Source organism: Hemitrygon akajei, chromosome 7, assembly GCF_048418815.1.
Source record: "Hemitrygon akajei chromosome 7, sHemAka1.3, whole genome shotgun sequence".
Classification (NCBI taxonomy): domain Eukaryota; kingdom Metazoa; phylum Chordata; class Chondrichthyes; order Myliobatiformes; family Dasyatidae; genus Hemitrygon; species Hemitrygon akajei.
The window spans coordinates 134,517,508-134,530,228 of record NC_133130.1 but is presented as its reverse complement, the minus strand read 5'-3'; the positions used below and the strand labels follow the sequence as shown (position 1 = coordinate 134,530,228).

Below are 12,721 nucleotides of genomic sequence, written 5' to 3'. Positions count from 1 at the left end.
CCTCACCACTGATTCAACTTGCAAATTAACTTTTAGGGATTCCTGCATGAAGACTCCCAAGTCCCTTTGCATAGAAACATAGAAAATAGGTGCAGGAGTAGGCCATTCAGCCCTTCGAACCTGCACCGCCATTTAGTATGATCATGGCTGATCATCCAACTCAGAACCCTGTACCTGATTTCTCTCCATACCCCCGATCCCTTTACCCATAAGGGATATCTAACTTCCTCTTAAATATAGCCAATGAACCTGCCTCAACTGATTCCTGTGGCAGAGAATTCCACAGATTCACCACTCTCTGTGTGAAGAAGTTTTTCCTCATCTCGGTCCTAAAAGGTTTCCCCTTTATCCTTAAACTGTGACCCCTCATTCTGGACTTCCCCAACATGGGAAACAATCTTCCTGCATCTAGCCTGTCCAATCCCTTTAGAATTTTATACGTTTCAATAAGATCCCCCCTCAATCTTCTAAATTCTAGTGAGTGTAAGCCTAGTCGATCCAGTCTTTCTTCATATGAAAGTCCTGCCATCACAGGAATCAATCTGGTGAACCTTCTTTGTACTCCCTCTATGGCAAGAATGTCTTTCCTCAGATTAGGGGACCAAAGCTGCACACAATACTCTAGATGCAGTCTCACCAAGGCCTTGTACAACTGCAGTAGAACCTCCCTGCTCCTGTACTCAAATCCTTTTGCTATGAATGCCAACATACCATTTGCCTTTTTCACCGCCTGCTGTACCTGCATGCCCACCTTCAATGACTGGTGTACAATGACACCCAGGTCTTGTTGCATCTCCCCTTTTCCTAATCGTCCACCGTTCAGATAATAATCTGTTTTCCTGTTCTTGCAACCAAAGTGGATAACCTCACATTTATCCACATTAAATTGCATCTGCCATGAATTTGCCCACTCACCTAATCTATCCAAGTCATCCTGCATCCTCTTGGCATCCTCCTCACAGCTAACACCACCGCCCAGCTTCGTGTCATCCGCAGACTTGGAGATGCTGCATTTAATTCCCTCGTCTAAATCATTAATATATATGGTAAACAACTGGGGTCCCAGCACTGAGCCTTGCGGTACCCCATTAGTCACTGCCTGCCATTCTGAAAAGGTCCCGTTTACTCCCACTCTTTGGTTCCTGTCTGCCAACCAATTCTCTATCCACATCAATACCATACCCCCAATACCGTGTGCTTTAAGTTTGCACACTAATCTCCTGTGTGGGACCTTGTCAAAAGCCTTTTGAAAATCTAAATATACCACATCCACTGGCTCTTCCCTATCCACTCTACTAGTTACATCTTCAAAAAATTCTATAAAATTCGTCAGACATGATTTTCCTTTCACAAATCCATGCTGACTTTGTCCGATGATTTCACCTCTTTCCAAATGTGCTGTTATCACATCTTTGATAACCAACTCTAGCATATTCCCCACCACCAATGTCAGACTAACCGGTCTATAATTCCCAGGTTTTTCTCTCCCTTTTTTAAAAAGTGGGGTTACATTAGCCACCCTCCAATCCTCAGGAACAAATCCAGAATCTAAGGAGTTTTGAAAAATTATCACTAATGCATCCACTATTTCTTGGGCTACTTCCTTAAGCACTCTGGGATGTAGACCATCTGGCCCTGGGGATTTATCTGCCTTTAATCCCTTCAATTTACCTAACACCACTTCCCTACTAACCTGTATTTCCCTCAGTTCCTCCATCTCACTAGACCCTTGGTCCCTTACTATTTCTGGAAGATTATTTATGTCCTCTTTAGTGAAGACAGAACCAAAGTAGTTATTCAAATTGGTCTGCCATGTCTTTGTTCCCTATGATCAATTCACCTGTTTCTGACTGTAAGGGACCTACATTTATCTTAACCGATCTTTTTCTTTTCACATATCTATAAAAGCTTTTACAGTCAGTTTTTATGTTCCCTGCCAGCTTTCTCTCATAATCTTTTTTCCCTTTCCTAATTAAGCCCTTTGTCCTCCTCCGCTGGTCTCTGAATTTCTCCCAGTCCTCAGGTGTGCCGCTTTTTTTTGCTAATTTATATGTTTCTTCTTTGGACTTGATATTATCCCTAATTTCCCTTGTCAGCCACGGGTGCACTACCTTCCCTGGTTTATTCTTTTGCCAAACTGGGATGAACAATTGTTGTAGTTCATCCATGTGATCTTTAAATGCTTGCCATTGCATATCCACCGTCAACCCTTTAAGTATCATTTGCCAGTCTATCTTAGCTAATTCACGTCTCATACCTTCAAAGTTACCCTTCTTTAAGTTCAGAACCTTTGTTTCTGAATTAACTATGTCACTCTCCATCTTAATGAAGAATTCCACCATATTATGGTCACTCTTACCCAAGGGGCCTCGCACGACAAGATTGCTAAGATTTGCACCTCGGATGTTTGAATTTCCTCCTCATTTAGAAAACATACAATACTTTTATTCCTTCTGCGAACACGCATAACCATACACTTCCCAACACTGTATTCCATCTGCCACATTTTGCCCATTCCCCTAATCTGTCTAGATCCTTCTGCAGACTCACTGATTCCTCAACAGTATTTGCCCCTCACTTATCTTTGTATCATCCGCAAACTTAGCCACAAAGCTATCAATTCTGTCATCCAAACCATTGATAAACAATGTAAAAAGTGGTCCCAATACCCATCCCTGCAGAACACAACTAGTCACCTACAGCCAATTAGAAGAGGCTCCCCTTAATCCCATGCTCTGCATCCTGCCACTCAGCCAATGCTCTATCCATGCAATACCATCGCCTCTTATCTTGTTTAGCGACCTCATGTGCGGCATCTTGTCAAAGACCTTATGAAAATCCAAGTACATAGTGTCCACCAGTTCTCCTTTGTCTATCCTACATATTATCCGCCCGTCGGTGCGGGCAGCGGAGCGGGAGTAAGGAGTGCTCGTGATCGACATACGACTGGAGATCAGAGGATCAGCCGTTGTAGGTAGGCTGAGACCCTCGGACCTACCTGGAGAGTACCTGAGGAGGAAGGTAAAGCTGCGCAGGCGCGGGTGACGTTAGCGGCAAGCGCGGGCTTTAAAAAGTGACCCACTTTCAGGAGCGGGCAGCGGAGTGCACAGGAGCAGAGTGCTGGGCTTTGGCTCAGCGGGCTTCGGCGCAAGAGGACTTCAACAAGAAGCCTGTTTTTTATTTATTCTTTCTAATCTAGGATTAGGTAATGGGGGAGACAGTTAGAGCAGTGGTGTGCTCCGTATGCAGTATGTGGGAGGTCAGGGTCAACACAGTTGTCCCTGATGACCACACCTGCAAAAGGTGCATCCAGCTGCAGCTCCTATCAGACCGAGTTAGGGAATTGGAGCAGGAGCTGGATGAACTACGGATCATTCGGGAGGCAGAGGCAGAGATAGATAAGAGTTATTGGGAGGCAGTCACACCGAAAAGACAGGAGGTAGGCAAATGGGTGACAGTCAAGAGAGGCAGGGGGAACAGACAGAGAGAGAAGAGCACCCCTGTGGCCGTTCCCATCAAAAATAAGTATACCGTTTTGGATACTGTTGGTGGGGATGACCTACCAGGAACAAGCTGCAGTGGTCCTGTCTCTGGCACTGAGGTTGGACCCTTGACTAGGAAGGGGAGGAGAGAAGAGAAGAGAGCGGTATTGATAGGGGATTCTATAGTCAGGGGGGCGGATAGGAGATTTTGTGGGGAAGATCGGGAGTCTCAGATGGTATGTTGCTTCCCTGGTGCCGGGGTCCGAGACATCTCAGATCGGGTGCGGGTTATTCTCGAGAGGGAGGGCAAGAACCCAGATGTTGTGGTCCATGTAGGGACCAATGACGTGGGTAGGATAAGTGAGGGGGTCCCGCGTAGGGAGTTCAGGGAGTTAGGTGCGAAGCTGAAGAGCAGGACCTCCAGGGTAACAATCTCAGGATTGCTACCTGTGCTACGTGCGAGTGAGGCAAGGAACAGAAGGATTATAAAGATTAATATGTGGCTGAGAGGATGGTGCAGGAGGGAGGGCTTCAGGTTTGTAGATAATTGGGCTTTGTTCCAGGGAAGGTGGGATCTGTTCCGAAGGGACGGTTTACACCTGAATTGGAGCGATACTAACATTCTTGCAGGGAAGTTTGTTAGTGCTTCTTGGGGGGGTTTAAACTAAATTTGCAGGGGGTGGGGATCCAGAATGTGAGAGAGGATAGCGAGACGAAGAATAAAGGACAGGTGGGGACTACACAGTTCCGGAATATTAAGTGTGTAGTAGAGAAAGGTGGGGCGGAACAAATGATAAGGAGGACTCATGTACAGAGGGATGGTCTGACGGAACATGGAGTTAAATGTGTTGAAAGAATAAGTAAATTTAGGAAGGACAACAAAATTCTAGGGGCGTATAGCCCGATGGGAGTTCGGGGAGCTGGGTTAAGCACAATAGGCAGCGATTCAAACACAGAGAGGAGAAATGGGCTAAAAATTCTATATCTGAATGCACGAAGTGTCAGAAATAAGGCGGATGAGCTTGAAGCCCAGGTGCGAATGGGTAACTATGATGTTGTTGGGATAACGGAGACATGGCTGCAGGGAGATCAGACCTGGGAAATGAATGTACAAGGGTATACGTGCTATCGTAGGGACAGAAATGTGGGCAGAGGGGGTGGGGTGGCCCTGTTGGTGAGGAATGAGATTCAGTCCTTTGCAAGGGGGGACATAGAGAAGTAGAGTCTGTGTGGATAGAACTGAGGAACAGTAAGGGCAAAAGGACCCAAATGGGTGTTGTCTACAGGCCACCAAACAGTAGCATGGATATTGGGTGCAAGTTGAATAGGGAGTTAACACTGGCATGTGGCAAAGGTAATGTCGCAGTAGTTATGGGGGATTCCAACATGCAGGTGAACTGGGAGAATCAGGTTGGTGCTGGACCACAGGATAGGGAGTTTGTAGAGTGCCTACGGGATGCATTCTTGGAACAGCTTGTACGAGAGCCGACCAGGGACAAGACTATTCTGGATTTAGTGTTATGTAATGAACAGGATTTGATAAGCAATCTCGCAGTAAAGGAGCCATTAGGAGGTAATCACAATATGATAAGCTTTTATCTGCAATTTAAGAAGGATAGGGGCAGCTCGGAGGTGTCAGTGTTGCAGATGAACTGGGGAAACTATGGAGCCATGAGGGAGGAGCTGGCCAAAGTTGACTGGACGGATAGCCTAGCAGAAAAGACAGTGGAACAGCAATGGCAGGTATTCTTGGGAATAATGCACAAGGTGCAAAATCAGTTCATCCCCCAGAGAAGGAAGGATTCAAAGGGGGGAAAGGGGCCACAGTGGTTGACAAAGGAAGTCAGAGATTGCATAGCATTAAAAAAAAGGAAATATGACAGAGCTAAGGTGAGTGGGAGGACAGATGATTGGGAAGTGTTTAAGGAACAACAGAACTTAACTAAAAAGACAATACGGGGAGAAAAAATGAGGTACGAACGCAAGCTAGCCAGGAATATAAAGGAAGATAGCAAAAGCTTTTTTAGGTATGTGAAGAGAAAGAAGATAGTTAAGAACAACATTGGACCCTTGAAGAATGAATTGGGTGAAATTGTTATGGGAAATAGAGAAATGGCAGAAGAATTTAATGAGTACTTTAGATCTGTTTTCACTAAGGAAGACACAAGCAATCTCCCAGATGTATGGATGGGCCAAGGACATAGGGTAACAGAGGAAATGAAACAGATTGACATTAGGAAGGAAACGGTACTGAGTAGACTGATGGGACTGAAGGCTGACAAATCCCCAGGTCCAGATGGTCTGCACCCTAGGGTACTAAAGGAGGTGGCCCTGGAAATTGCGGATGCATTGGTAATCATTTTCCAATGTTCCTTAGATTCAGGATCAGTCCCTGAGAATTGGAGAATGGCTAATGTTATCTCACTTTTTAAGAAAGGAGGGAGGGAGAAAACAGAGAACTATTGACCTGTCAGCCTGACATCGGTGGTGGGAAAGATGCTAGAGTCCATTATTAAGGATGAAATAGTGGCATATCTAGATAGCAGTGATAGGATTGGGCCGAGCCAGCATGGATTTACCAAGGGTAAATCATGCTTGACTAATCTGTTGGGAGTTTTTCGAGGATGTAACCAGGAAGTTAGATGGGGGAGATCCAGTGGATGTAGTGTACCTCGATTTTCAGAAGGCATTTGATAAGGTCCCACATAGAAGATTGGTGGGTAAAATCAAAGCTCAGGGCATCGGGGGGAAGGCATTGCCATGGATAGAAAACTGGTTGGCAGATAGAAAGCAAAGGGTAGCGGTGAATGGGTGTTTCTCGGAATGGCAGGTGGTGACTAGTGGGGTGCCACAGGGCTCACATTGGGACCACAGCTGTTTACCATTTACGTTAACGATTTGGACGAAGGCATAGAAAATAACATCAGCAAATTTGCTGATGATACTAAGCTGGGTGGCAGTGTGACATGTGATGAGGATGTTAGGAGAATTCAGGGTGACTTGGATAGGCTGGGTGAGTGGGCAGATACTTGACAGATGGCGTTTAATGTGAATAAGTGTGAGGTTATCCACTTTGGGAGTAAGAACAGGAAGGCAGATTATTATCTGAACGGTGTAGAGTTGGGTAAGGGAGAAATACAAAGAGATCTCGGAGTCCTTGTTCATCAGTCACTGAAGGTGAATGAGCAAGTGCAGCAGGCAGTGAAGAAGGCTAATGGAATGTTGGCCTTTATTACAAAGGGAATTGAGTACAAGAGCAAGGAAATCCTCTTGCATTTGTACAGAGCCCTGGTGAGACCACACCTGGAGTATTGTGTACAGTTTTGGTCTCCAGGGTTAAGGAAGGACATCCTGGCTGTAGAGGAAGTGCAGCGTAGATTCACAAGGTTAATTCCTGGGATGTCTGGACTGTCTTACGCAGAGAGGTTAGAGAGACTGGGCTTGTACACGCTAGAATTAAGGAGATTGAGAGGGGATCTGATTGAAACATATAAGATTATTAAGGGATTGGACAAGATAGAGGCAGGAAATATGTTCCAGATGCTGGGAGAGTCCAGTACCAGAGGGCATGGTTTGAGAATAAGGGGTAGGTCATTTAGGACAGAGTTAAGGAAAAACTTCTTCTCCCAGAGAGTTGTGGGGGTGTGGAATGCACTGCCTCGGAAGATAGTGGAGGCCAATTCTCTGGATGCTTTCAAGAAGGAGCTAGATAGGTATCTTATGGATAGGGGAATCAAGGGATATGGGGAAAAGGCAGGAACCGGGTATTGATAGTAATTGATCAGCCATGATCTCAAAATGGTGGTGCAGGCTCGAAGGGCCGAATGGTCTACTTCTGCACCTATTGTCTATTGTCTATTATTTATTCAAAGAATTCCAACAAATTTGTCAGGCAAGATTTTCCCTTGTGGCAACCATGCTGACTTTGGTCTATTTTACTATGTGCCTCCAAGTACCCCAAAGCCACATCCTTAATATTTGATAAGACCTTATCTTGTTAAATAGCCTCATGTGCAGCACCTTGTCCTAAATCCATGCCTGAAAATCCAAGTAAACATCATTCTTTGTCTATTCTGTCTGTTAATTCCTCAATGTTTACCTGTTTACCTCCAGGTCTCAACACAATTATCACATTAATCATTTATGACACAATTATCATTCCCACCCACGATGCACCATCACTTATCTATTGTCCCAAATTCCATATCTCCAGTCTCTGGTATCTCCAATGCTGTAAAATGTCCTGACATTCACTGTACATTTTTCCCTTACATTTGACCTCCCAAAGAGCAACACCTTACACTTGTCAGGATTAAACTCCATCTGCCATTTTCCTGCCCAGATCTCCAGCTGATCTACAGAACTGTGCAAACATCTTAGCCACATGTAAAAAATACTGTAAAGCAAAGATGCTTTCAACAATAATTAAATGAAAAGCTTCTAAATATCAAAAAAATTACTGTAAAGAGTAGTAAACAGTAAAAAAATACTAAAATCAGTATTTGTTGTGATCACCCTGTGCCTTTAAAACTGCATCAGTTCTTTTAGGCACACTGTCATGCAGTTTTATAAGGAAATCGGCTGGTAGATTGTTCCAAGCATCTTGAAGAACTTGCCACAGTTCTTCTGCAGACGTTGGCTGTCCAAGATGAGCTTGGACAGCACACCTTGAAACTCCGGTCTGCCGCAAAATTTGTGCTTGGGAGAGACCTTGCTGATGCAGGGTGACCATCTTGTGTCTTGTTGCTCTGCTGAAACTTGCCACGGTGTAAGAATGGATGATTTGAAGATTAAACATCTGCCACAGCCTCACCTTTTAGTCTGGTTGTCCTTCACCCAGTTTGATTCCTTCTACACCCGTTTCTGTTTCAGTCAGTCAGTTTGGTTCATTCAACTCATTATATCATTGTTTAATCATGCACTGGGCTATATACTGTACATACAAAGTAATCAAGTTTTTATTTGAAAAGTGGTCTATAGCTTTATATGTTACTTTCTTCAATAAAATATAAACATTTCTCTAACAGTTAATTTTCTTGGAAAATGAATGTTAGGGAATCAAAAAAAATTGCTCTTTTCTACTGACACACTAATGTAGGAGACAAAAAATAAATAACTAAAATGAAATTTGTATTAAAAAAATCTAGGATGCCTAAGACTTTTGCACAGTACTGTATATCCTGTTAACTCTCCTCACTCTGTAAACCAGACCTGCAATCAGAGAAACACTTTGGTCCAATCATTCATCGCAGGATTCAGGATTTGTGATAATGCCCAGATTCTTTCCCATCCATTCAGTGGACATGTAAGTGAGCTCGGCCTGGACTGACCTGGAGTTTCAGGCGATGGCTCTCAGTGGGGATCACCTTGAGAACCGGAAGCTCAGTCACCAACTCCTTGGGCTTGCTGCGGACCAGGCAGCCCCCTTCAATATCCCAGTCAGCTCCTTCCAGGTATAAACCACAAATAAAGCAGCCTGCAGAACAGCACAACACAACATTAGTAACAGTCTAAAACAAATTCACTGAGGGAGATGATGGCGATTAACACGAGAATCTGAAGCAGAAAAACAATGTAGCCGGAATGTTTATCAGGCTGGGTGGGTTCCAACTGAGTCTCAAGGGCTGTGTGACCCAGGGTACATCAGTGGTTCCAGTGGGAGAACAGGGAAGCAACTCTGTGAATAACACGCAGCCTGTGCCAGACTGATGTGCTGAAAAGCAAGGTGTACAACGGCAAAGAGCCTTTAGCTCGATGTGCTGTGATCATGAGCTATGACAACAAAGCCATGACATGGCATCGCACCGTTCCCAGGTCGCTCCACAACATCCTCCGCAGTTGCAAACTTGGTGACATGAGTGTAGAGCGTGGAGCGATCGAGTGGCCAGCCATTCTTGCGACAAGTTGCCTGAACCAGCGCTGTGAGGTAGGATTCAGGGATGTGCAGTCCGGACAGCCACATGACATTGGGTTCACCTTCGTCCACCTAGAAACACCAGGCAGAAGTAATGAGTGAGGGCACCAGAGCTGGGCTAACCACATCATCGTCTGGTGAAATACTCTCCCCCAACCCCATTCCCACTGGCTGGACCGGTATCGTGGATGGCAGGGACTTTAAGCTCACTGAAAATGGTGAGACGGGTGGCGGGGTAGTAAACTGCTTGGCTTCACGGGCAGGGCTGTTGATTATGAGAGCTGGACTTCGAGTTGCAGCTGTACAGGTCATTGGTTGTGCCACACTGGAGAACTGTGTACCAATCTAGTCACCACACATTTAGGTGAGTATCAGGATGTTGCCTGTAGTTACAAGGTGACATTGGATGGGCTGGCATTGTTCTCACTGCAATGAGGAAGCTGAGGGGTTGATAGAGTTTATACAGCTGTGGGAGGCAGAGAGAGGGCAGTTCAGAGATGTAGTACAAGCGTAGGGGAGTCTAAAACTAGAGGATACAGGTTTAAAATGAGAGAGGAAACATTTAAAGGTGATGGGAGGGTGCTGGGATAGGGAACAAGTTGCCAGAGGTATAATCACAACATTCAGAAATGTACAAGGAGAAGAGGTACAGGGCCAAAGACAAAAGATTGGATTAGCTTAGATGGCCATTTTGGTCAGCTTTATGAGTCAGGCTGAAAGGCTTGTTTCAGAGTTCAATGTACATTTATTATCAAAGTATGCATACTATATACAAACTAGAGATTCATCTCCTTACAGGCAGCACAAAACAAAGAAACCCAATAGAGCCCGTTAAAAAAGACCGTCAAACACCCGCTGTGCAGAAAACTAAATTGTGCTATCTATAAAAGTTGAGCAAGTGACATTCAGAACTGAAGTTCATGTAAGTGAGCCACAGACATGAAGCCATTCGGCACTGCAGCCAATGCAGGAGCCCATCAGTGGCAGGCCACAGCCTCAGTTCAGAGCAGAGATGAATAAACCTTGCTGAGCCCGAAACCCTGACCTTTTCAATCTGGTCCGGTGCTTAAATCGGCCAAACAGTGGGTTACTTCGTGCTTTCAGGCCTGAGCCTCACCACCTCGACTCTGCCTCACCTTGCTCCTCCCACTTTGAATCACTTCCAAGTCCGCTTCAGCAATGGCCAAATATAGGCTCATTCCCTGCTCTCCGGCCAAGCCCTGCCACCTCGACTCAGGCTGTACATGCATCCATCCATCGTGCACCTTTGTTCACACCTCAAAAACACCAAGTCATACAACTCATACAATATCCTTGCAGGCGGTTTTGCTAGAGCTGTTGGGGAGGATTCAGAGCAAATTGGCAGGGGGATAGCAACTGGAGTGATAGGGCTGAGGATGGGGCAGCTGGTGTACAACAACATGCAATGTGTAGTGAGACTGTGAGGAGGGACAGGCAGACAATAAAGCAAAAGTACAGTCAGTGGGATGAGTTAAAACATTATGGAGGGCCAAAATCAAAAGGGTGATGTATACAGCAGTGAAACTGCTGTTTTAATGGCCACAGTATGTGGAATAAAGTAAATGATCTTGCAGTACAGTTAGAGATGGACGGGCATGATGTTGCGGGTATCTCTGAGTTGTGGCTGAAATAAGTTCAAAGTTGGGAGTTTAACATCCAAGGATACACATTGTATCAAAAGAACAAGCAGGCAGGTAGGCAAAGTGGGGTGGGGTGGCTCTGTTGGTAAAAATGAAATACTTAGAAAAGTGACATAGGCTTGGAATATATAGAATCCTCTGGCCTACAGGGACGAGGTCCAGCACCTGGCCGTGTGGTGTGCCGATAATAACCTGGCCCTTAACACCCAGAAGACAAGGAGATCATTGTGGACTTCAGGCATGCTAGGAGCCACACTCACATCCCCATATGCATCAATGGAGCTGTAGTGGAGCGCGTATCAAGCTTCAAATTCCATGGTATCCACATTTCCGAGGATCTCACCTGGTCCCTGAACTCCTCCAACCTGATCAAAAAGGTGCAACAGCACCTTTATTTCCTGCGGAGCATCAAGAAAGCTCACCTCTGTCCCAGGATACTGATGGACTTTTACCACTGTACCATTGAGAGCATACTCACCAACTGCATCTCAGTGTGGTATGGTAATTGTCCTGTATCGGACCACAAAACTGCCCAGCGGATTATCGGCACCCAATTGCCCACCATTGAGAACATCTACCATAAACACTGCCTAGGCAGGGCGAAAAGCATTATCAAGGGTGCATCTCACCCCTAACCATGGACTTTTTAACAGCAGGCTCAGGAAGAGCTTCTTCCCTGAGGCTGTGACCCTGCTGAACCTCACATCACAGCGCTAAGCAGTATTGCACCCATATTGTACTGTCTCAGTACTTTTATATTTGTGTGCTGTAGCACTTACCTTTTATTCAGTTATTTTGTAAATAACACTATTCTTTGCATTTCTGGTCAGATGCTAACTGCATTTCATTTGGCTTTGTATCTGTACTTGGCACAATGACAATAAAGTTGAATCTAATCTAATCTAACCTAGAGTTAAGAAACTGCAAGGGTAAAAAGACCCTGATGGGAGTTAGATACAGGCCTCTGACCAGGAGCTAGAATATGGGCTACAAAATACAACGGGAAATAGAAAAGGCATGTCAAAAGGGCAATGTCACGATAATCATGGGATGGGTGGGGGTGGGGGGTACGGATTTCAATATGCATGTAGGTTGGGAATATCAGGTTGTTGCTGGATCCTAATAGGAGGAATTCTTAGAATGTCTACAAGATGGCGTTTTGGAGCAGCTTGTGGTTGAGCCCACTAGAGGAACAGTAATTCTGGATTAGATGTTATGTAATCACCCAGATTTGATTAGGGAGCTTAAGTTAATGGAACCCTTAGGACACAGTGATCATAATATGATAGAATTCAAGATTCATTTATTATCAAAGAATGTATAAATTATACAAACAAGATCTGCTTGCTCACAGGTAGCCACAAAGCAAGAAACCTGAAAGAACCCAATTAAAGAAAAATAAAAGACCTACACTTAATGCGCAAGAGAGAAAAAAAGGTTTGATAAGGAGCAGCTGAAATTGGATGTATCAGTATTACAGTGGAGTAAAGAGAACTGGAGGCATGAAAGAGGAGCTGGGCAATGGTGATTGGAAGGGAACACTAGCAAGGATGATGGCAGAACAGCAATGCCTTAAGATATTGGGGGAAATTCAGAAGGTGAAGGAAAGATACATCCAAAAGATGAAGAAGTATTCTAAAAAAAGAATGTGGCAATCATGGGTG

The 12,721-nt window shown here is 44.9% G+C and overlaps 1 protein-coding gene across 1 annotated transcript in view; it reads right to left on the bottom strand.

The window, feature by feature from the left end:
• The window catches only part of dnah10 (dynein axonemal heavy chain 10), a 281,462-nt gene that overhangs the window by 4,849 nt on the left and 263,892 nt on the right, over positions 1-12,721 (bottom strand). The window contains exons 77-78 of the mRNA XM_073052027.1: positions 9,288-9,468; positions 8,813-8,958 (exon numbers count right to left, since the gene is read on the bottom strand). Coding sequence (XP_072908128.1) covers positions 8,813-8,958; positions 9,288-9,468 — 327 coding nt within the window. The remainder of the gene's footprint in view (positions 1-8,812; positions 8,959-9,287; positions 9,469-12,721) is intronic.